Source organism: Hoplias malabaricus, chromosome 7 (assembly GCF_029633855.1).
Source record: "Hoplias malabaricus isolate fHopMal1 chromosome 7, fHopMal1.hap1, whole genome shotgun sequence".
Lineage (NCBI taxonomy): Eukaryota > Metazoa > Chordata > Actinopteri > Characiformes > Erythrinidae > Hoplias > Hoplias malabaricus.
This window is the reverse complement of record NC_089806.1, coordinates 25,451,835-25,476,315: the sequence shown is the minus strand read 5'-3', so window position 1 is coordinate 25,476,315 and position 24,481 is coordinate 25,451,835. Positions and strand designations below refer to the sequence as shown.

Sequence of the window (24,481 nt, the reverse complement as noted above, 5' to 3'; positions counted from 1 at the left end):
ATGCTGACTCTTGTACTCAAGGTGTAACTATGAAGAACATGGATGTTCTTATAAAAACTTTCCTCTTATAACATTTTCTCTTCTGATAAATGATGGATCCAGACAGTGAGCATTTATCGGTCCACTGGTGTACAAAGGCTGGCACACCACTGACTGTAGACCACTGCTGGTCCTCCATCTGACCACTCAGATTACTGTCCTGTACAGGATATAACTCATTTATAATCTCCTCAAACAGATTTAAAACTCACAGAGACTTTTATTCTGGAAAACACACTAATGCAAATATTACCAACAACTATAAGAGGTATAATAATGAGTATAAGCCTGATATAAAATGATTATGATAAAAATGTTGACACTGCTGGATTAAAATTATTTACTAATCTTATTTATAAAGAATAACAAAAAGAACCCAATGAAGGAATAAAAAATTAAATTGGACTGTGAATGGAAAAATGCTACAATGTGGCATTTTGTCTAAAAATCTTTTTAAATCACCAGTGGTTCGCCCAGAAAACACTGTGCAAAACACTAATGGACCTCCAACTTTGTCCTCAGTGGGTCAACAGTGGTCTGCAGTCTCCTTGCTATCAGGGTGGCACCACAGTGGTTTCATAATCTCCTTATAAACTCTATTATACTTTAATAGTTTTGGTCAGATGCTTTTGGTACTCTGACTTAAGATGTTTTTTGGATAGAACACATTCAAGTCACCAGTTTGTAATGTGATACTTTTAAAAGTTGCCTTGGTCTTTTTTTCTTTCTACTTTCTAACTCTATTTTTAGAAAATAGTTACATTAGTGATTATTTTATTAAATTACACAATTTTTTGCAATTCCTGCCTTTGTTGATTGTGGTTTTTCAAACAGGTTTACTCAGGCAGAGTGGCTGTCTGTGTAGTTTGGGTCTACTTCTTGTCTACTGGCTGTAACCTTGACAAATGTACTAGTGCGGGATTCAGGATGCGTGAACTCTGGTGGCTTGGTAGGTGAATAACAATAACACAAACTAAATTGAACCATTAAAATTGTATTTAGATTTTTAGGCTATGGTTTGAGGTTACCCTTCACAATACCTGGCCTATTATTATGTTATCTGATTTCTGTTGGTCTTGCCATAAAATGTACAAATCCACAGTTTTCACAGTTAAAGCCAGACAGATGCAAGTGTCTACCAAACCAACATAACCAAGTAAAGTGAGAAACTCAGATTTGCCATGCTTTCATTTCATTTAATTGATATCAATCTCATCAGTAGCCGGACAGCTCTTAGGCAAAGGAACAATTAAAAAAAAAAAAAAAAAAAAAAAAAAAAAAAAAGAGTAATATAAAAGCAGATTGCTCATAATAAAAATATTTAAAATTACTTTTAACATTTTATCTAAAATCTAAGAAATAAATATCATCATTAAATAATCAGAAGCATGTAGGCTCAGTTTAGGATATGCAAACGAAAGCCTCCTCACTCATCATTAAAACCCACTCGAGTGGCACAAACTCTTTTCAGAGTAAAAGTCTCAGTGCATTGAAGAAACAAGATCTTGGAACAGAATAAAGCAAAACACCTCTTCTCTCCATAGGACACGAAGCATGGAAACTCAAAGTCAGCAGAAATGCAAACACTGTTAGAACAGCACTGGTATGTGTGTTTATAACTCAGCAGTAAGGTGGGTCAGACTTTATAAAAACAATCCAAATATGTTGTTTTGCTTGCCCTTGTATGAAGAGGTCAGTCAGTTTTGCGGCCCGTATCTTCTGCGCTCATGCCATGCCCTTGGTTGGCACTTGGGGGCGCTGAAGAGTAGGTGGGCACACTGTATTTGGAAAGCACAGCCTTAAACTGCTCTAGGGTGGCATCTGTGCGAACACCTGTAGGGTCAAAATGTGTGCGGCTCACTCTGAATCCAGCATCAGTGAGGTACTGCAGAAACTTATTTAACCTGGAAGAAAGGCAAAGATTTACATTTCAAACAAAGTAGAAGAAAGCTAAGATTAAGGTTTAATTCTAAAGTCATCCCTCAGAATTAAGCAACATGTCATATTACATAAAGACAGTTTTTGTTTTCCTGTAAACTTGCTCATAAAAAGTTTGACATGTGCCTGCATCCTACGCAGCATGTTACATACCGCTCATAATACTGCTAATAAGTAAGGCTGGACAATATAGCCAAAATTATGTCACCGTATATCTCTTGATTTTGATTGATACAATAGAATTCCAAGAATAAACAAGAAACATGACATCACCAAATATAAACTTAGGCTTATTAAATATCAATATTTTTATACTACATTTTAAATTGAGAGTGCTGAATTGACGACACTGCCCTGTAATGAACGTCAGTCAGGGACAGATATAAATATTATATATTGAAATATTGAAAATGTGTTTAAAAATCATATCATTGTTATTGAAATATTTTAGATTGCGATATATATTGATATTGAATTATTGTCCAGTTTTACTAAAGTAAATATTATGGTAACAATTACTCTTATTTACTGACTCACTTGGGCATGTTCATGCCTCTGATGCTGTGGCGATGAATGCTGTAGTAAAAGGCAGGGTGCTCCAGTGAAGCATCTGATTTCAGTTTTTTCACCACATTACCAGGCTCTTCTCCAGTCTTCCTCTTACCTGCGGAGCAGGAAAAAAAGATCTAAAACGTACCCGCTTTATCATAGCAAGGCCTGGTCTGAGAAAAGCTATGGAGTCTGAATACATTGGAAGGATTCCTATTGCGAAGCACAGAAGTTCTACAGCTCATAGATGTGTGGGTTACGTTGGGGAAACACAGAAATCTTTGTCCTTTATTCATTAAATACCAATGTTTTCCATGTCAATATTTGCAAAACAATGTAAGCTGGATTAACATGTACTTGAGTTATCACTAGATTTATATCATTCTCTTTCTATTGATGGCGTTCAAAATAAAGTTTTCACAAACACTATTTAAATTATGTAGTGCTCTACACATATCAAATTAAATTTACATCACTCTTCTACTACCTGACTGATCAGTAGTGTCACCTTCCTCCACCTTCTGTACAGTCTTAATGACCACACCACACTCCACTGCCAAGAGACAAAACAAGAGCACATGCAAATAAATATACAAATATATATATATATATATTAAAAAAAAAAAAATTAAATATACCAACCCAAAACAATTGTTTGTTTTCAACAACAAAGATAAAAATCTTATCTTATTGTAATAAAAAAATGAATGCAAATTGATTACCAAGTCATTAAAAATTTATTAAGACAAACCTTTAACAGAATAATTTTTTAGGCACACTCACAATATATGTGCCCTTGTTTGGCAAAATCTGTCACAAAATACAACATCCATTACATAAACAACTGGTGACCAGGTGTTATTTGGGTGGCTGGAACACTCTCAGAATAATAAACATAGTAGTGCTATGTTTCTGGATGTTGCACGGTTAAACAATTTACATGGTGCCCTCAAATCAAAGGTGACCAGAAAAAATTTCCTTTACTTTTAGGTAAATATGTTTGTACAATATTCTCTTGGGTTTATGTTGCCTTCATTCCATACTGTGTTAATAGCAGGCTTTTAATTTCACTTTCCTTAAAAAAAAAAAATTATATAAAGTTTTATTATGACTAAATGTAAGTACAAACATGATCCTCTGACGGTTATTTGCACCTTTACAAGACTGAGAGTATGAGTGTATCACAAACACCATTGGAGTTAATGTGGTCCATTAGTCAGAAATACCCAAACAAGCGGCAGTGATCAGAAAGCAGCAGGTGATGGTGGTCGGGGTTGTACTAGGGCTGAGGCAGCCGTCACATATACCTTGATTGGCTAGAACAGAGTGGCCAGTCACAGCAAAGGACTTGAGTGTGGTACAGTCAGCTTCACAGATTAGAGACTTCACCAGAGGCTGAACATCCTCCATGCTGTGCTTTACAGCAGCCACTAGCATCCGCCTCAGAAATCCAGTGTTGAAAAGAGAGCTGGACCTGAAAGAGAGACTTAAAATGAGTGCTCTCCATTTAGCAATGGACAGATGAAAGTAGGAGTGCAGGACTGAACATAGGAATGGCATCTAACCAGAGAGGTCCGAGTTCCACAGCAGTCTTCCCCGGCATGCTGCCATGACACTGACATGGCAGCTGTCTGTACAGATTCTCTGAAAATCACACAAACCATACAATGACATGCAATAGCTGCATCCTCTATTTAAAACAAACTTACTTTTCACCCCTAAAACCACTGCTAAGGTCTTTGTTAGTGATTTGTTAAAAATAGATTTATACTGCAGTTCCAGATTTCTCTGAACTTTTGGTCAGAATCTTAGTGTGAATACTTCATTTGTGGAAAGTGCTGTGAGTTTAGCTTTTATTATTAATTATTTTTTTATTATTATTACAAGGAAACATGTGTTGTGTTTAACATTCCAACAGCACAAGGAAACATACAGCATAAAGCTTGCGGTTTTGATTGGTCCCGCCACTGGACTCACCCTCCACCATGCTTCCTGGCTTGAGGAACACTCTCTCCTCACACCACTGGCAGTGCAGCAGTTGCCGTAGTTTCTTAGCTGATTCATCAGCCTGTGTGGGGCCTCGGAGAACCCGCACCACCACCAGCACAAAGTGTTCCAGAGCCACGGCCAAAAGCACCTCGACCCCTTTATTACAGCGCGCTGCAGCCCTGCAAAAACACACATACATGCTAGGTATCATTTCTACAAGCAGAAAATAAGGTCTTTGAAAGAAATAGTTGGAGATCAAAATGTAGCACACAAGAACAGTTTTGTACAAAAACGATTTGTAACCTTATAATTAATTAACAAGTATTGGAAGCTCAGACCCCACCAAATTAACATTGGACATTGTGATTTTAAATCATGAAACATTTGCCTTGTTTTCACTACAACGCTTGCCCAATTACTCCAGTGGAGAACTTTGTACAGCTTCCTACACTCCTCCACAATTTACACAGTTAATTTATTCTACCAGTGGTAATCTAACCAGCAGTCTTACCTGGCTATGGAGGCTACCACCATGCGAGCAGCCAGCTCTCTGTAGTACTCTGTCCTAACAATCTGACAGCCATAATGGCGGAGCGTCACATTCAGAGATTTGGAGTAGAGGGACCCGGTGTCCGTGGAGGTCACAGAGACGATGCCCAAATTGCGCACGTTTCGAAACGCTGCATCCAGGTAATTCACTGCTGTCCCAAAGGGGTCTAAATGTCTGTTGTTGTAAACAGTTAGAGTTTAAAGAAATAATAAGTTCTATTTTTCCTCGCAGAACTTAGGTTAACAATATTTATGAAAGTGGAAATGTATTATTTAAAAAATTTCCATATATAAAATGAAACTCAAGAAATTGCTTTGCAGTCCTTGACTGAAAGGGTATTGGTCACCTCATAAAAGGTGGCCATGTTAAAAATACATTCAGTTTAGAATTTGATTAATTCAATCCACTAGGTGTCAGAATAATGGCTGCTCCAAAAGTTAAAGAATCATCAGTGGAGAGAATGACTGATTACGCCTTTTGAACATGAGTATAAAGACACAAGAAAACACACACAGACACACTGATGATATGATTCTCACATGTAGTCAAAAGCTCTAAGGTGCATGATGACATTGGCATCCATTTTGGAGACCTCCACTGTGGCAATGGGTGTCTCACTCTCTCCTGTCCCCTCCAGTTGCCGGGGAGTACGCCCCCCCTCCACACGTATGTTGTTTAGATGGCAGTTTTCCTTGATCATCTTCACGCAGGCCTCGTTGATATCATTTATGGTCACTTTAACAGCATTGCGAAGGTGCTTGGCCCACTGCAGGCCCATTATACCTGGCAAATGCAGACACGATGTAAAGTGCAAACGAAGCCAAGAAACATCCAGAACATGCAAGAATGTGACAAAACCACTATTACTTATGAGAACAATAATAAGAGATCCAATTTTTTCTTCATGTGTATGCAATATCTAATGCCTGGATCAGACTACATGATATTTTTGTCTTACACGACGTTCACCAAGTCAGATTAGCACTATAAATTTATGCAGTGTCTTGGCCGGGAGACTGGCAACACTACACGTTTGACACGGAACGTTTATCGTTCACATCATTGTATGAGTTCAGAGTTTCTCAGGGAGGCAGGTCAAGAAACTGTCAATCACAGCTACAGACGTGCCGTGTGTGCTGCTGGTGGTTTATGTTCCAAAAAGCAGAATAAGAAAACTATTGCGGACCCGTTCCTGTGTGTTTCGAGGAGGAGAGAATAGACTTCTGTAAATAGAACTTGCGATAATGTGTTCACATGACAAGAGCATTTCCTCGGTTTCATTTTCCACCTGACAGCTGCAGCAGCAGCCTCCCCTTTTCTCTTCTGTGTTTTCCTATGCATGCCAGATAGTGCTCTGTCTTCCTATTGGTCATCGTCAAGGAACATTCCATAGGATATGTCAGACTAGACAAAACTATCCAAAATATTCTAACATGCTAGACTTTTCGTCGTGGTGTCCCAGACGCCACATTGCTGATCTTTATTGTCACACTACATGACCATTACTCGCCCCTCACGCACAAATTCAGTTCAGGCACTGGAAATTTGTCGGATATGACTAAACTGGGCTAAATTCGTGTAGTCTGATCATGGCATAAGACTCACCTGTGGCTCCAAATGCATCAAGGCATTCCAACGGACTCCTTTCTTCAGCAAGAACTGCAAGTGCGCAAAAGACTAACTGCCTAAAATAAACAAAGAGAAGGATCTGATTTATATGGAGGGGATTTGAGGATCTGTGTTTATTACATTATATACACACTACAGTTTGTGGACGCCTCTTCTAATTAGGTATTTAGGGCCCTACATACCCCACCACTAACACTAGCATTTAATTGCACACAGCCATTACAAACTCTGCATGAAAAACTGCACATAAAAAGGGATGTTCTGGCAAACCTCCAGATCATGAGCTGCTCAGAAGATCATTATAGGATCACTCTGCCCATTGCCAAACATCCTCTTGAGGGTTATAAAATCCCCAAGCAATGGGACTTAGAGCAATGGAATTGTATTCTCTGATGGATAAATCACCAACCAATAACTTTTACCACCAGTACCTGACGTCACTTTTTTCCCCCGTATAAACGCCATCACAAATCCCCACAGACACGTCCCATAAAACTAATGTAAAGTTTTTCCCAGGGGGCTGTAACTGTAGCAAAAAGGCAACTATATATTTCAACACTTCATTTCAGAAGGAAAATTGCTAAAGCTAGAGTCCATAATCTTTTGGACTGATTTTATGCATTCATTTTTTTTTTTACCCCCAGATGAAGTCATATTAAGATGACCTTTGACTTGATTTGTGACATTGTAAAATGCCTAATTAATACACTTAAGGTCTCCAGTACCAGAAGTATAAGAGTGACCACACAACATTAGGAAAAATCTAATACATTTAACTGTAGGTAGAAGGTTAATTTTTTAATAAGCTCCATTGTTTTCGACCTATAAAAATTTATTTATAGCGTTTTTTTGTTTTTTTTACGACTGACATTGTTCTAATACTAATTCTGTAAAACTGCTTTGTGACAGATAACAATCTGAATCATAAGCTCCATGACTGTATTTTTATAGGGGTGTATTTTGGTTTCATCAGTCCACAAAATGTTCTACCAGAATAACTGTTTTGTCCAAGTAGGTTTGGGCAATGATTAGTTCTGCCATTTTATGATTACCTTTCAATTATGGGGTCAACGTTGAAGCCTTTAGAGTGTGACATACTGTGTAGATTAAAACCATCACTCTCTTTGGATATTATACATGATGTTATTTCATCAGTTCATAGTAGCTTTTACCGATACATTTTTTTACTCATCACAACATCCTAGAAGATTATTCGCAGTTCCTTACAGTTGCAAACTGCAAAAACATCTGCAGTCTTTCAGGTGTTCGCTGTCAGATCTCATTTCCTATGTTTCCCTGTGTTTTGGTCTAAGACCCACCTTTCCTAGACATGTGCGCCAGGTGTGCCCAAGTATAAACACTCCAGTGTTTGTCCTAGTTCTTTGTCTATGACTCTGTTGGCATAGATTGAAGTGTCTTTAAACCACACTGTGGAGAGTCTCTGTTTATGTTCTCTAAAGTTTTGTTTTTGAGTTTCCACCGTGTCTGTGTGCCTTAAAGTTATGTCTGTGGATGCACCCAGCCTCTTTCAGACTCCTACCACTTACAGAAAGCTGACTTGTAACTTCCAACAAACAGGGAAGGAGGTCATTTTTAATTCTTAATGTCTTCATTCATATGTCATGTGACTACTGGCAATTTACTGGAGAGGAGTGCTGTGAGACTTTAGTTAACAGAACTGAATTTAAGAGTGCCAATAACTGTCAATTTTCAGTTTTCTTTTCCAAAAAGTATTGTTTTATTTAGTGTAAAAAAAAGCTATTTATCTGCCCTACTTTCTACAGAATATATTATGTATTGTAAGGTGCAAACATGCCAGTAAAGTCCAGAACTGTATTGTGTATTCTGACTGGGGATTGTTGCTGCTTTTACATTTATGGTGTTTGGCAGACACTTATACCTACAGTTTTATGATGTTATAAATATAGGTAAATGCAACATTGTATTAACATGTGCCTGGTCTAAATCCAATCAGCCATGTAGAAGCAAATCTTATTACCCACTACAATATACCAATTGCTGCTAAAGCACAAAAGTGTCTCTGACCTGTTGGTCTTCATTTTGCGGTTGAAGTAAGTATCTGTCTTCTGGGGTGTGTTGTGGTTGGGCATGAGCTGGACATTGGTGCCTAATTCTTTCATGATCTCAAAAGCCAGTCCACCTGGAACTAAGAGAAAAGAACAAAGACAGCAACTAAGAAAGACAGAGACTGATACAGTGAAAGAGCAAATTCCATTACTAGTCCTGGCGTACCGTAGCCTTATTTTAATAAGAGAGCCTGATGAATATATTTGTTGAATATTGTTGCTGTCCAAGAAAATTATGCATCGCCAAAATAGTAACTTTATGAGAAGGAAAAAATAAAACTTCTTAATGTTTAATGGATGTCAGTGTAAAATATTATTCAAAGTAATTTGGGAATGTGAAAGAGAGCTGATGTGTTCAAATGATGCAGTAAATTAAAAATGAACAAAAAAATTGAGATACATGCTTTATTTGGGGAATAAAAAAATTCTAAGTGTTCACAAATCCTAAACGGTAACGACTAAAACATTTAGGCTATGAATTGCTCCTGTGTCAGACTGGAATTCTTTTCTTTAAAAATCACATCTGTGTATATTAATATTTTATAAGAGAAGCTCATTATGCAAATAAGAAACATGGTAAAACCATATTTAGTAAATAAAACATTAGTCAGGTTTTTCTGACTAATTATACTCATATGAATTCCTTGGATCTTCAAAACAGAGAAAACTAAACATAGAACAAACTGAGAGGTAGAATACAGGCACAGTATATTTAGAGTGAAACAGAATAAAAATATGCAGATATATTATAGGCTATAAAGAACTAAGTCAATGGCAGCCAAATGTAGATATTTGGAGAACCAACTTACCCATTTCCTCACATGGTACATCTGATGTTCCAGAATAACTGGCCTCAGTCTCGCCCTTGTTAATGTGACGTTTGAGGTGGCTGATCATATCTGTTTTTCGGGCAATGGTGACTGAGCATACCACACAATGGTAGTGTGCCACCAGTCGGGCTTGACTCTGGAGAACACACAAATTATAATAAGGGGATCAAAGACCAAATTTTGCATCCGAAAAAGGCAGAGAAATGCCAAAAAACACTGATCACCAGCCTGAAACTCGACTCACCTACATATGTGCCTCATTAACTTTAAATTGCACACACGTTATGTAGCCAAAGTTTGTGAAAACCTGCACTTATAACATTATATCTGACCATGAAGGCTTTTAATATGAATCGAGTTCCACTTCTGCTACAATACAGCCTCTACTTTTCTGGGAATGCATTACACTAGATGTGCTAGAACATTTCACTGAGGATTTGACTGCATTGAGTCACGAGATGTAAAGTGAGGTCAGTCACTGATTTTCGATGATTAGTTCTTGCTGACAAAATACCACTTCAACTCATCCCAAAGTTAGTAGCTAGAGCATTGTTTTTTGTGTGATCACATAATAACAGGTATGCATAGTTACATTCCTCTTAAATAAAATTTCAGTCTACAGACATGCAAACAATCACAGTAACACTACGTAACATGTACTGGGCATTTGTCTAATGGGCTAGTGTTAAATCCTTAATTAAGGATTAAACACGTCATTCCAAAACTGTTGCCAAATTAACTTTATTTATCCAGGATAGAGCTTTATGACCCCAAAGAATGATGTTCCAATAAAACGCAGACCAATTTTCAGGGGGATTTTATACCCCTCTAGCCCAAGTTTGGTATTAGATGATTATAGGCTCACATGCAGCTACAAAGTGTCCTGTTTATTTCCATGATTTTCTAAGGAAACAATTCAAGCTTTGTGTATACAACTGAACATTTAAAATTAGCTGAATTCCCTTATTATAAGAAGTGTCTATAAACCTTTGGCCATACAAGATTATTTCATAGGAAATCCACCCAACCTTTCTTAGAATAGCCTCTCTTGTAGCTAAAACGCTACAAAATCTTGCTTGTTTTCATTTGACTGAAGATTTCTTGGCCATAAAGTATTAAAGACGTTCACCTGGTCTGGACCTAGACTCGACTTCATCTGTCTGCACGGTAAATGACAAATGCACATCCTCTGACCTTAAAAAAAGAAATAAAGAAAACACTAGCAGTCAAAATGCACATAGTTTATGAGCCAATGCCATAATGTATTCAAGAGCAATTTCAAATTCAAATGCTCAGTGCTACATATTATAAATAACAAGTGTAATTCTGATGCTAAGACATACCCTCAAACTCCACATAGACTTTCCAGTGTAGGTTCTGCAGGTGGCGTCTCAGTTTGTGGCTGTAGCAAGCCTTGAACTTCTCCTCTGGACACAATGGACAAGACTTTTTTCCAGCTGTCAATTCAATTGACACACACAACGTCCAGGATTAGTCACATAAGTTTATGACTAGGTAGGTACTAATATGTACTAATATATTGGTTAAGAATTGCATCCTTAATTGCATAATTATTAATCTTAAAATAACTCGGAAGTGTCCTTTACCTCCATTTAAGTCCACCAACATCTCCAGTCCTTCCAGTGTAGTCTGGATAGATGCATGTTTCTCTGAAACAAAGACAAATGGAATTCCAACTGTGTTCATCAGTAACTTTAGTGATTTCTCTGGGATTATTTTCTGAGATTCACTTGAGAAATGACATGGAGAGTGTAACAGTCGTTCTTCCATTACATAACATTATTCTACATCTTATAAAAACCACCTTTACACCTTGTGGTCTGAATGTATCCTCATGAACATTCATGTGAAATGCACAATATATGAAGCATAAACTTGGTTATTCTGGAAAAACAAATAAATTTATCTCATGCATGCTGGGAAAAAAATCACCTGCATAAATATTGCTTGCTACTTTTTTGATTTGTAAAAATGATTTCCTGTTCCTTTAAGTAAATGGTTATATTACCAGAGCTTGTGGAAGCAGGGGTCTGTTCATGGCTGCCCTCATTTTTCACAAGGTCAGTGGATGCGGCATCATCGATATGGAGCTGCACATTCTCTTCTTCCATTGCTGCTGGTATCTTCACTGGTTCTTCAGCAGCTGTGCATAAAACAATAAGTTAACTAAAATTTTGAGATAAGAGATAACTTTACAGAAACACTACTTTGGCAAAACTTACATTTGCAAGGGTGAGCTGGGGTTATGGAATCACCTGCCTAACCTACCCCAAGATAAATAGTAAATACCCATCTATATTATCCTTTTTTAAAAACCCGTTTTAAAGTGAAGTTTAGAAGTGATTCTAAAATTTAGATTTTACATGTGTTTGGGGCATAGTGGTGTCCAGTTTGGGCTTGTTGAAAAGTTGAGGCCCATAGAAACTAGCAACTTTTTTTAAAGATTTGAAACCAAATTTGAACAAAAGTTATATTTCTTTTACTTTATATATGTATTAGTCTTAATAGTAATAAAAATGTATATCAAAATTTTAGACTCACTTCTAAACTTCACTTTAAAACATAAAAAAGGATCACATGAATAGAAATAGCTATGCATAATTGCTGATTGGCTAGCTGACGATAGTGGGCGGGATTTAACTAAATAGAGCTGTTTAATAAAAACACACCTGATAGAAAATAAATAAATAATTAACAATCGTCTCTGTCCTAAACATGTCCCCACACAACACATTAAAAACATCCATTTTATTCAATATGGAACAACGACATCTCGAGTTTTCACAAAAGTCATGAAGTGAGCCTGATGAAGGCATCAGATAACAGTTAATTTAGGGCTGTTTTTTGAAGATAGTTTTTATATTGGCGATTTTGTTTAGGTAATACAGTATGCTGCGTTATGTTATAATAATAACAACAACAACAACAATATGTTTATATATTTATATAGTGCCTTTCACAAATGGGGAGGGGTACGATGAATCCAAAGAAGAAATAAAAATGAAAGTTTGGAGAACAGATGTTGTGGATAAGCTGCTCCACAAGAACCGAATGACTGCGCTCTGTTTAGCATCACTCAGATAATTTCACTTTGCCTGGTGGCAAAATATCTCCGCCCCATTGAAAATGTTGTTCTATTCTCTAGCGTTAGCCCGCTGAGAGTGACAAACTGAATGACAAGATTTTATTGATTAACGTTACAAAAACGGATAAATGACATTCAGACCCGACATCAGGACCTCTATCCTCAAAACCGGACTGTCCCGTGGACGTGTGACAAGCCTAATAAAAATCTGTATCTTAAACAATTCTATTATACTGTCACACACAAAAAATAAAAAGCTAGTCTTAATTTGTTTCGAAACTTAGGTCTTATCGTTAAAAAAATAGAATAGCGCCCCCATGCGCCGAATGTGGCATAAAAGCGCTGAGAGAGTAACGGAACACCGGTCCTATTGCGGAGCTCTGCGATTAGACCACTGCAACACAGTCCAATTCAACTGCACTTTTCTCTGATTTGCATGGGTTTCTTTATCCCCAGAAGACATTCAAACCGCGAACAAGAACCGAATGACTGCACTCTGTTTAGCTAACTACTCAAACACCGAAATAATTTTGTTGTTTACTTTGTTTACGTTTAGGTCCTGTGGTGGAGCTCCGTGAGGAGGCCCATATTTAATTCTGCAGTTTAAAAGTCGTCTTAGGTACGTATTTAGTACTGCAACACGGCACAAATTTAATTAATGTAATTTTAGTAAAGGAAGAAACTCTGTTTAAAGTGTAAAATCGTAGACAGAGTGGGATTATCTTGCCTTTAATATTGACGTCCTCCTGGTGAAGCTGCACTATGTCCCCTCCTTTGAGCTCCGCCATTTTAACTAAGTTTGTTACGTAGAGTCCGTGAAAGGCGCTGCGTGATGTCACCAAGGGGGCGGGGCACGCTCTCCGCTGAACAAACCCAACAACATGGCGAAGACGGGGTTATTTCTGAAAGATTGAGAGGTGAAGGGCGTCTGTAATAAGCGAACAGTCGAGAAAAAGAGAATGATATCAGTGGGAAAACAAGCTTAAAGGTCCCATTGTAGATCTGACCGCCTACGTACAGTAAACACGCTATTAAACTGGATAAGTGTAGCTGGTGAAGCCACGGTGACTGTCAGAGACTGGACTGAACTCGGTTACTTTCTGTATGACCCTCAGTAACAGATACTGAAGGTGTGGTGTTTACCTCTCATTTGAACTACGCTTTGTTGTTGTTGAATGTCTTTATTTTTCCTTAATTTTTATTAGGATATATTAATGTATCTTTGGTGATATGGACTATGTGGCCAAAATTTTCAGGACACCTGGTCTTCCAAAATTTCTGAAATGAAAAGGGAGTTTGTTGCCCCTTTGCTGGAGTTAATAGTCTCTGTTCTTCTAGAAAAGCTTTTCACTGTATGCTGGAAGATTTCTGCAAGGACTTGGTGGCATTCAGCGATTACCAATTGCGTCCAAATTCAATTAATGCATTTCTATATCTATTATACAAACTATCTTGTTTAAACCACTAATGATCAAGAATGTCTACAAATGTTGGTCATGCAATATATGTAACTTTCCTGACACTTAACATGGACTGTTTCAATTAATATTAATATTTTGTGGGACCTTTAAATCTCAAGACAGCAGTAGAAGAAATGTCAAACACAGTAGAATGATTGTTCTTTCCTACAGAAGTAATGCTGGATGATATGTCATTTTAGATTATAGATACACTGTTAACTGCAAGTCATTCATCCTGTGTTTGTTCCTGTTCTTGCACAACCTCATTCTCCTCCTGTCTAAATAGCCCTGTTGAGAGCGTGCTGGGTCAGTGCCTGTTACTTTAAATGAGAATGAGGCACTTTACCCCAACTTGAGAGCTGGAGAGTGAGGAAGAGCAGAAACGCTGGAGTTTGTGCATTTTCTATTTGTTCCGTTTCTTCTCTGTTCACACATATGCCATAAATTAAGTACTTTTTTTTTTTTTGGATAACTTCATCTTTGTGCTCTCACATAAATGTGTGTGGGCCCAGCGCTGTGATTGGAGATTCTCAGAAGAGAAGGCAGGATGATTCTTAAGTATAAGCACTTGACAGAGGAAGCCAACAATTAGCCGAAAATTAGAACAGCTCATTTTATCCCCCGTTCTCTGACTTGGCCAGCACAAAAATAAAAAAACTGGATTTTTTTATTTTTTTGTGGGTTTTATGTATTATATATCAATTTTCTTTGTTTCTTTTTGTCCTATAGTGGGAGATGTCCAAATTGGGAGTAGTATTTGGGGGCTCCCGTGGCATTGGGTGTGCAGTTGCCCGGCTGCTGGCACAAAGAGGGCACAGAGTAGTGGTGGTGTCCAGAAACTTGGAAGCAGCACAGGCCACAGCAGACTCACTTCCTGGAGGTATAAACTGCTGGGATCCTGTAAAGATAATGTTATTACATGTACATCAAACAGAATATGCCTCCAACATTACCTGTTATAGTATTAAAGATAAAAAGTGAGTTATAACGTCAAGGAAGCTTGTAAAGCTCCAGTTATTCTAGCCTATATATTTTGTCCAAAGATGTCCAGATGACCCCTCTATAACCCCTCATAAATGTGTTTGTGATCAAATGTTTTTTGTTTGATATACTGCAGGGGAGCATATAGGCCTCAGCTGTGATGTTTCCAAAGAAGTAGAGGTCCAGAAAGCATTTGAGACCATCACTAAAACCTGTGGCCCTGTGGGATACCTGGTCAATGCAGCAGGCATCAACAGGTAAGAAGGCGGATGTGAGAGGATGCGTTGGTGTGTTGTTTTCATTGACCTACAGTGTCACAGAAGACACACTAACCTGAATTGTTGTTTTTCTTCCAGAGATGCATTGTTATTGAGGAGTAAATATGAGGACATGGTTTCTGTTCTTCACACTAACCTGCTCGGCTCAATGCTTACCTGCAGAGCGGCGCTAAAGAGCATGCTGACTGTAGGTGGTGCTATTGTCAACATAGGTGAGCCATAACCTTACCACTATATTAGGTACACTTACATATTACAACATATTTGCCACTTTGGCACATTCTCGGTAATCCAAAATTCAGTTTACCCTGAAGAGCTGTATGTGTGAACGCGATCACCTGCAACATTCGTCGTGGACATTACCCAGATTTTATCTGGGTAGTGCCCTAGTAAAGACTCTGGGTAAAGACAGAGTCATCACATGTAAGAACGGCGCAGGAAGGTTTCAGAATTTCTCTTGCACGAGTTGCATTTCATTCCCAGCCGTGAGAACACGCCTGACACATTGAGCTGCATGTATGAAAGACCACTCCGGGACATGTCCGGATCCGTTACGCCGGTGTTTGTCTAGAAATTCATGTAAGAAAGAGACATCTGTTTGTTTCATTGAGTACATCTTCCCTTTACTCTTACTTAAAAAAGCTTTTCTATAAATTTAATATGGCTATAAAAATATACTGGAATCTCAATGCCGTTTTATGTTACTTAAACCACAGTGTGAATTTAAACATGCCCCCCCCCCCCCCCCCAAAAAAAAAACAGTCACTTAAGCTGACTTCATCAAGTAGCCACCAGGTGGCAATAGATCACCACAATTTATTACCACTTTATTCTCAACTTTTTCATAAATAGCAAGGCATTTATTTAAGACCTTTATTATTTGTTTCTTCAGGGTCATTGTTTAGGTTTTTTTTCTCATTAGGTTTTATAGTGTATTCATAGTGAAAGTGTTATCAAATGTTGCATAAAATCTTTATAAACAGGAATATTCTCAGTGTTAGGGTTAATGAAACATCCTGTAAAGGCTGAGTGGAAACTAATGGAGTTTTTCCTCAGGCTCAGTGGTGGGTGTGAAGGGAAACACAGGTCAGTGTGTGTACAGCGCCAGCAAAGCGGGCCTGGAGGGGTTTACTTTCTCTCTGGCCAAAGAAGTTGCTTCTCGCAGCATTCGAGTCAACTTAGTGGCTCCAGGTAATCTCTTCTCTTAAGTTTTTTTTTTCCTCCTCTTCACCTTACAATGAAATTTGAGCCAAAAAGATAAACTGCCCTATGAGGAGTTTGCTGTGTTCTCCCCATGTCTGCATGGATTTCCTCCGGGTGTTCGCATTTCCTCCCATGGTCCAAAAACACACATTGGTAGGTGGATTGGCTACTTATGCTCTGGACCCACCGCAACCCTGGACTGGAAAATCGTTTACAGACAATGAATGAAAAAATGATAAACTGCCACAAATGATCAGCTTTCACTGAATTTCCTGATTGACTATCTAAGATATGCTTACTACTTTCAGGAAATAGGTTCATTGTATTTAGTAAGAAGTATACTTATTGTTAATGTTTAAAATATAAAAACTTATAACCATGGGCATACATAATGGGAGCGATGAAAAAAGAATCACACCTTCATAAATGGTTGTTTTTTTCCATAAAAAATGCATGTTGCGAATATCTGACAAGGACCATCAAAATCGTGTTTTTTTTTCCCACAAATTTAAATGATGTAGGTTATTGAAAGTTTAGTTATCAAACATTTGAAATATGAATTTAGAATCATGAACCAGTCTATAGTAATGAGTAATAACCCTGACAGTAAATAAAAAATCACTAAATTAATTTTCTGTAGCATTCATTTCTGCTGTTATGTCCAGGATCAATGTACAGGTTGCTTTCTAGTGAACCTTTAAGATTAATAACATTAATATATACTTTAAATTAATAAACATTTTAAATTACTTTGTTGGGCGGCACGGTGGCGCAGCAGGTAGTGTCGTACTCACACAGCTCCAGGGGGCTGGAGGTTGTGGGTTCGATTCCCGCTCCGGGTGACTGTCTGTGAGGAGTTGGTGTGTTCTCCCCGTGTCTGCGTGGGTTTCCTCCGGGTGCTCTAGTTTCCTCCCACAGTCCAAAAACACACATTGGTAGGTGGATTGGCGACTTAAGTGTGAGTGTGTGAGTGAATGTGTCTGTGTCTGTGTTGCCCTGTGAAGGACTGGCGCCCCCTCCAGGGTGTATTCCTACCTAGCGCCCAATGATTCCAGGTAGGCTCCGGACCCACCGCGACCCTGAATTGGATAAGCGGTTACAGATAATGAATGAATGATTGAATTACTTTGTTTACATCTCAACCATTGAAATAGTATATTTTAGAAAAAAATATGTGAAAATTAAATTTTAACCAGGAATGAAAGCCACATTGAGGTATTAAAGCCTGTTTATCTCAGAACGTAAATAAGATACAAGCTTTCAGCTGTGAACGTTATTTAATGGGTAAAGAGCTACTATGTCCGAAAATGATTAAGAACCTCTGAGATAAAAGGGTAGATAAAAGGCTTTTAGGAACTTAGCTTTATATGTCTACAGTGTATTTTTGAGAACTTAGCCTTTATCTTTTTAACCCCCCTCTTAAATTCTCAGGGCTCATCCAGACAGACATGACGGCAGGTCTAAAAGAGCATGAAGATGGAAGGAAGATACCATTAGGCCGGTTTGGGAAACCTGAGGAGGTAGCACTGGCTGTTCTGTTTCTCCTGGAGTCACCTTATGTTACAGGGCAGGTCCTGCTGGTGGACGGAGGACTTCAGTTGGTCATGTAATTTCAAATTACTATCAGTTCTGCCTGTAAACCACTACTGATGGGACTGATGGCATGGCTCATTTCTTTAAAGGAACTGCAGTGTAGGTCTCTGGAATATTGTTAATGGAAATGCAGGACATGACACTTCCCTTTGGAAACTGCTCTGTGATTGCTGTGGGGAACAAGGACAGAATATTGTTTGGAAATTTGTGATTGTGAATAAGATGGGCAATAAATTAAACGGCTAAATTTGTAGCCACTGATGTTGAAAAATGTTTGTGGATATGCTAAATAATAGATAATATATAAATTACGCTGTCACAGTCCAAACAAAACCTCCAAAATAATAATTTCACAAAAGGTGGCTAACTTTCGATATATGTTTAATTGCAAGCTGTTTAGACCCATTTTATTGGTCAGTTCATCCTGAAAAATTAACAGAATGTAAACTGCAGTAGGATTTCACATTCTCCATTCGAAACTGGCTTTCAAATTCTGTTAGAGTATGAAAGACGACAACAATTGTGTACAGGTTTTGTCCCATGTTAAATCTTCCATATTATAGTGTATGGCTGTGGCTATTGACTGTTTAATAACTGATTCATAGATTAATCAGTTGAGCTTTAGGACAATGTACAATATGCTTGAATATTGCTATAATGCTAAAAATTTGTAATATTCTATAAATTATTGTTGGTTCTATTTTATGATCCGATTTGTAATGACTTAAAACAGTGCATTGACCTATAATGTTATATTTAAATTAGCTGACACCTTTACAAGTGGGGATGCAGGTTTATGCTGATCTGGCATTCAGTAATGACCTTTACACATTATCCATTGTGATAACAGGAAGTGGACAGATTAAGGTTTTCAGTAGGTCTTTAGGTCAAAACTTGACTGTATCTTAAGCTGATGAAAAAAGTTACAATTTATTTGCCTTTTTTTTTTTGCATAAACACAGAATCTTCAGCAGAAAGGATTTATTTTTTAGGTCAGATTTGCCCAGCAACATGAATCACAACTTCACATCATATTGTCAACATGAATTTGAAGAAAACGTGTTTGAATCAGTATTAAGATGTTTAATACTCATGCAGCTTTTGTCTTTTGTGATATTTCAAACAAAACGTCTGGGGCTGGCCTTTGGTGATATAACACCCCTGGGATTTTTCTAATTAAGTGCTTAAATATTAAATGCAATTTGGAGTGAATTATGGTTCATTTTGGAGTGCACATGAATTTATTACAAAATAACAGTGATAATGAAGTAAATGTAAATTGTTACTGTACTTAATCACTTTACTAAGTACTTCCATTTTGGACTACTTTTACTTTAACACCACTACATTATGAAAATCTGCCGTTACTTTTGGTTTATGTGTGAATGAACCCATTACGTGTCTGAACAAACAAATGCTCCGCACAGATCTCCACGTGACACAGTGGCACCGTTGCTAGGAGACAAACAAACACAGTCGCCGCTAAAACAAGTGAACATGTTTTTCCACCTAAAACCAGGAATTAATTCATTCATTATCTCATCATCATCATCATTTTCTTCTCCGCTTCTCCATTTCAGGGTCGCGGTGGCAACAGGGCGAGCAAAGAAGCCCAGACGTCTCTGTCCCTTGCAACATCCACCAATTCCTCCTGGGGGATCCCAAGGCGTTCCCAGGACAGCCGGGAGATATAATCCCTCCAGCGTGTCCTGGGTCTACCCCGGGGCCTCCTTCCAGTTGGACGTGCCTGGTATACCTCCAGTGGGAGGCGTCCAGGAGGCATCCTGATCAAATGCCCAAACCACCTCAACTGACTTCTCTCAATGCGAAGGAGCAGCGACTCTACTCCGAGCTCCTCCCTAGTCACTGAGCTCCTCACCCGATCACGGAGAGTACGCCCAGCGACCCGTCGGAGAAAGCTCATTTCGGCCGCTTGTATCCGCGATCTTGTTCTTTCGGTCATTACCCAGAGCTCATGACCATAGGTGAGAGTGGGAACGTAGACTGACCGGTAAATTGAGAGCTTTGCTTTATGGCTCAGCTCTCTCTTCACCACAACGGTGCGGTACAGTGACCGCATAACTGCAGACGCTGCACCTATCCTACGGTCAATCTCACCATCCCTCTTCCCATCACTCGTGAACAAGAACCCGAGATACTTGAACTCCTTCACTTGGGGCAGGTTCTCACCCCTTACCTGAAGGGAGCATGCCATCTGTTTCCGGGAGATAACCATGGCCTCAGACTTGGAGGTGCTGATCTGCATACCGACCGCTTCACACTCGGCTGCAAACTGCTCAAGTGAACGCTGGAGGCCTCCGTGCGAAGAAGCCAGAAGAACAACATCGTCCGCAAAAAGCAGAGATGCCACCTCCTGAGCTCCTCGACGGAAGCCCTCCTGTCCCAGGCTACGCCGCGCCACCCTGTCCATGAATATCAGGAACAGGAGTGGAGATAAGGCACAGCCCTGACGGAGTCCAATGCCCACACTGAACAAGCCTGACTTACTACCAAGGATGCGAACACAACTCAAACTCTGAGAGTACAAGGACCGTACGGCTCACCGGAGCGACCCTGGCACCCCATACTCCTGGAGCACCTCCCACAGAATCTCTCGGGGAACACGGTCATATGCCTTCTCCAAATCCACAAAGCATGTGTAGAGTGGAGTAGCAAATTCCCACGCCCCCTCAATCATCTGTGCAAAAGTAAAGAGTTGGTCCATAGTTCCACGGCCAGGACGAAATCCGCATTGTTCCTCCAAAATCCTAGGTTCGACTATCGGACGGATTCTCCTTTCCAGCACCTTGGCATAGACTTTCCCCGGGAGGCTGAGAAGTGTAATGCCACGATAATTGGCACACTTTCTCCGGTCCCCTTTTTTGAAAATAGGAACCACCACCCCGGTTTGCCAATCCAAAGGCACCGTTCCCGAGGTCCATGCGATATTGTATAGACGTGTCATCCAAGACAGCCCCACAGTATCAAGTGCCTTCAGTAACTCTGGGCGAATCTCATCCACTCCTGGAGCTTTGCCACTGCGAAGCTTTTTCACCACCTCAGTGACTTCAGCCAAGGAAATGGAATCTGACCCCCCAGACACTTCTGGCCCTACCTCCTGTACAGGAGGCATGTCTCTCGGGTTAAGGAGTTCCTCAAAGTGCTCCTTCCAACGCCCAACAATACGCTCAGTCGAGTTCAGAGTTTCACCATCCTTGCTGAGCACAGCTTGGACAGTGTCCCCCCTCCCCCTCCTGAGCTGTCGGAGTGTTTTCCAGAACCTCTTTGAGGCCGCCCGGAAGTCATTCTCCATGGCCTCTCCAAACTCCTCCCATGCTCTGGATTTTGCTTCAGCAACTGCCACAGCTGCAGCCTTTTTCGCCTGCCGGTACCCATCCGCAGAATCGGAAGTTCCCCGAGCTAGCCAATCTCGAAAAGCCTCCTTCTTCCGCTTGACAGCTTCCCTCACCCCTGGTGTCCACCAACGGGTTCTTGGGTTGCCGCCATAACAGGCACCGACAAGCTTTTGACCACAGCTACATGCAGCCGCTTCCACGATGGAGGTCCGGAACAGTGTCCATTCAGACTCCATTCCCCCTACCTCCTCCGGAACATGTGAGAAGTTCTCTCGGAGGTGAGAGTTGAAATCCATCCGGACAGAGTCATCTGCTAGCTTTTCCCAGCACACCCTCACAATACGTTTGGGTTTACCAGGTCTGTCCGGCAGCTTTCCCCGCCATCGGATCCAACTCACCACCAGATGGTGATCGGTTGACAGCTCAGCCCCTCTCTTTACCCGAGTGTCCAAAACATACGGCCTCAGGTCAGAAGACACAACCACAAAGTCGATCATTGACCTTTGGCCCAGAGTGCTCTGGTACCAAGTACACTTATGAGCAATCTTATGTTCGAACATGGTGTTCGTTATGGACAAACCATGGCTAGCACAGAAGTCCAACAACATCACACCACTCGGGTTTAGATCAGGCAGTCCGTTCCTCCCAATCACTCCTCTCCAGGTTTTCCAGTCATTGCCAACGTGAGCATTGAAGTCCCCCAGCAAAACAACAGAGTCAGTGCATGGAATCCCCTCTAGAACTCCAGTCACTGCCTCCAAGAAGGCCGAATACTCTGAGCTGCTGTTCGGTGCATACGCACACACAACAGTCAAAGTTTTCCTCTCTGCAAGCCGGAGCCGCATTGAGGCGACCCTCTCGTTTACTGGGACAAACTCCAGCTGTACAGGCGCCAGCCGGGGACTTGTGAGTATCCCCACACCCGCCCGGCGCCTCTCACCCTGTGCAACTCCTGAGTAAGAGAGAGACCAACCCCTATCGAGGAGTTTGGTTCCAGAGCCTACACTGTGTGTAGAGGTGAGCCCAACTATATCTAGCTGGTATCTCTCAACCTCACGCACCAGCTTTGGCTCTTTCCCCCCCAGTGAGGTTATGTTCCACGTACCAAGAACCAGTTTCCGCTGACAAGTTCCACGACGCCAGGGGCCCCCTTGCCCCCGCTCTGTGCCCGATGGGCATTGCACCGCACCCCTACTCTGGATCTTGCGGGTGGTGAGCCTACATGATCCTCCCACGTTGCCATTTCGGGCTGAGCCCGGCCGGGTTACGTGGGCTGCCCAGCCACCAGGCGCTCGCCGTCGGACACTACCCCCAGGCCTGGCTCCAGGGGTAGGTCCCGGTAACCCTTTCCCGGGCAGGGTACACTGAATTTTAATGTGTGTACTCATAGGAATGCTTTTGGATCATGTTTGTCTGGATCTTCACTCCAGACCTGTTCGCCATGGGAGACCCTACTGGGAGCTAACAGCTCCCGACAACATAGCCCTGGAGGTCATGAGACCACACAAGCCCTTCCGCCACGACAAGGCCCTGATCCAGGAAGGGTTCATTCATTATCTGTAACCGCTTATCCAGTTGAGGGTCGCGGTGGGTCCAGAGCCTACCTGGAATCATTGGGCGCAAGGCAGGAAAATACCATGGAGGGGGCGCCAGTCCTTCACAGGGCAACACAGACACTCACGGACACTTTTGAGTCGCCAATCCACCTACCAACGTGTGTTTTTGGACTGTGGGAGGAAACCGGAGCACCTGGAGAAAACCCACGCGGACACGGGGAGAACACACCAACTCCTCACAGACAGTCACCCGGAGCGGGAATCGAACCCACAACCTCCAGGTCCCTGGAGCTGTGTGACTGCTAACTGTTTTGTGAATTTGAGACTGTAAGTAATCACGTTCAGTTCTTAGAACCGCTATGAATTAACAAAATGATTTGTACCATGTAGTATTTGGCTGTATTTGAGTCATTAGTAATTACTATTCATTCATATGGTTCATGGATCAATTTCAGTACAGTTCTGTAAAAGTTAATTTTATTAGGTTGAGCAAAAAAAAAAACAAATCTTGCCTAGTGTTCCTAAATAAGTAAAAACTGTTGTGCACAAGTGACAAGTGTCCTATGCCATTGTGAAAGTTTAAACATGTGCTTCAGCGTCTGTGTAGTGTAGAGAAGTTAAACATTTCTGGACATTTTGACTTGAGCAACTTGAACCATGTTCGTCCGATTGCAGACCAATCACAGTCGTTGTGGTCTACGTAGATACGGCAAGTTACATTTCTGGAGAGTTGCACATCAGGCCGTGCTGCCTGAGGCATAGGTTCAACACAGAAGCTTAAATTGGGCTTAATACTCAGGAGAGAGTGACCTCTGTTGGTTTGGAGGGGCAGCACCTTGGGTATATATAATAATTGATATAACATATTTCATTGTATTTAATCTTTGTTCAGCCGTGCCAGACAAATGAATGACAATCTATTAAAAGACTGGGGAACCAAGAGTGACACTACAGTCTTTTCACCTACAATGAGTCTTGTTACAAAAATGATAATAGGACATTAGGGGCATAAAAGTCAAGGTAATTTTATTTTCTGTACTTAAACACATTTGAAGGCAAATACATTTGTATTTTTTCTCAAGGGGAGATCTACAATGAGTACTTCTGCTTTTACTGGAGTAATTTTTTATCTTACGTACATGGTTTGCGTACTTTGTCCATCACTGCAAAAGAAACTTTATGTATTCCTCGCAACGAAAGACTTATTTTTGTAAGTTTTACCATATGAAAACTTTTGGTTAAAGTGGAATGAGAGTGATGTGAAGAAGATCTGTTAGAGGAACTCAAAACACAGCTTCATGAATTCACTCCTGGTGCAATTTCTCAGTTTATAAATC

At 40.3% G+C, this 24,481-nt stretch overlaps 2 protein-coding genes across 5 annotated transcripts; one reads left to right on the top strand and one right to left on the bottom strand.

Moving 5' to 3' along the window:
- Positions 1 to 1,335: 1,335 nt before the first annotated feature.
- On the bottom strand, positions 1,336 to 13,505 carry trmt1l (tRNA methyltransferase 1-like). 2 transcript variants are annotated; one of them, XM_066677439.1, is made up of 16 exons: positions 13,445 to 13,505; positions 11,641 to 11,775; positions 11,219 to 11,281; positions 10,955 to 11,068; positions 10,741 to 10,805; positions 9,591 to 9,747; positions 8,741 to 8,861; positions 6,671 to 6,750; positions 5,605 to 5,848; positions 5,027 to 5,239; positions 4,504 to 4,694; positions 4,092 to 4,170; positions 3,834 to 4,000; positions 3,014 to 3,079; positions 2,515 to 2,641; positions 1,336 to 1,943 (listed from the first exon to the last, which is right to left on the bottom strand). In XM_066677439.1, exons 1-16 carry the CDS (start codon positions 13,503 to 13,505, stop codon positions 1,733 to 1,735), a joined length of 2,094 nt encoding a protein of 697 aa, XP_066533536.1. In that variant the 3' UTR covers positions 1,336 to 1,732. The 2 variants fall into 2 exon arrangements, with proteins under 2 accessions (XP_066533536.1, XP_066533537.1); XM_066677440.1 differs by lacking the exon at positions 5,027 to 5,239.
- Positions 13,094 to 19,410, top strand: cbr4 (carbonyl reductase 4). Of its 3 annotated transcripts, none has more exons than XM_066677442.1 (6): positions 13,094 to 13,336; positions 14,907 to 15,057; positions 15,295 to 15,415; positions 15,515 to 15,648; positions 16,493 to 16,627; positions 18,071 to 19,410. In XM_066677442.1, the coding sequence occupies exons 2-6, from the start codon at positions 14,913 to 14,915 to the stop codon at positions 18,247 to 18,249; spliced, it is 714 nt and encodes a 237-aa protein (XP_066533539.1). In that variant the 5' UTR covers positions 13,094 to 13,336; positions 14,907 to 14,912; the 3' UTR covers positions 18,250 to 19,410. The 3 variants fall into 3 exon arrangements, with proteins under 3 accessions (XP_066533539.1, XP_066533540.1, XP_066533538.1); XM_066677443.1 differs by lacking the exon at positions 13,094 to 13,336 and adding an exon at positions 13,551 to 13,634; XM_066677441.1 differs by lacking the exon at positions 13,094 to 13,336 and adding an exon at positions 13,558 to 13,847.
- Positions 19,411 to 24,481: the final 5,071 nt, after the last annotated feature.

Excerpts from the sequence above, each read along its gene's own strand:
- trmt1l (XM_066677439.1), bottom strand. The coding sequence starts at position 13,505 with ATGGCGGAGCTCAAAGGAGGGGACATAGTGCAGCTTCACCAGGAGGAC. Across the intron at positions 6,751-8,740 it reads CGCAAAATGAAGACCAACAG|GCAGTTAGTCTTTTGCGCAC; the intron begins GTCAGAGACACT and ends TGTTTATTTTAG. Across the intron at positions 1,944-2,514 it reads AGAGGCATGAACATGCCCAA|GTTAAATAAGTTTCTGCAGT; the intron begins GTGAGTCAGTAA and ends CCTTTCTTCCAG.
- cbr4 (XM_066677442.1), top strand. The coding sequence starts at position 14,913 with ATGTCCAAATTGGGAGTAGTATTTGGGGGCTCCCGTGGCATTGGGTGT. Across the intron at positions 15,058-15,294 it reads AGCAGACTCACTTCCTGGAG|GGGAGCATATAGGCCTCAGC; the intron begins GTATAAACTGCT and ends GATATACTGCAG. Across the intron at positions 15,416-15,514 it reads AATGCAGCAGGCATCAACAG|AGATGCATTGTTATTGAGGA; the intron begins GTAAGAAGGCGG and ends TTTTTCTTCCAG.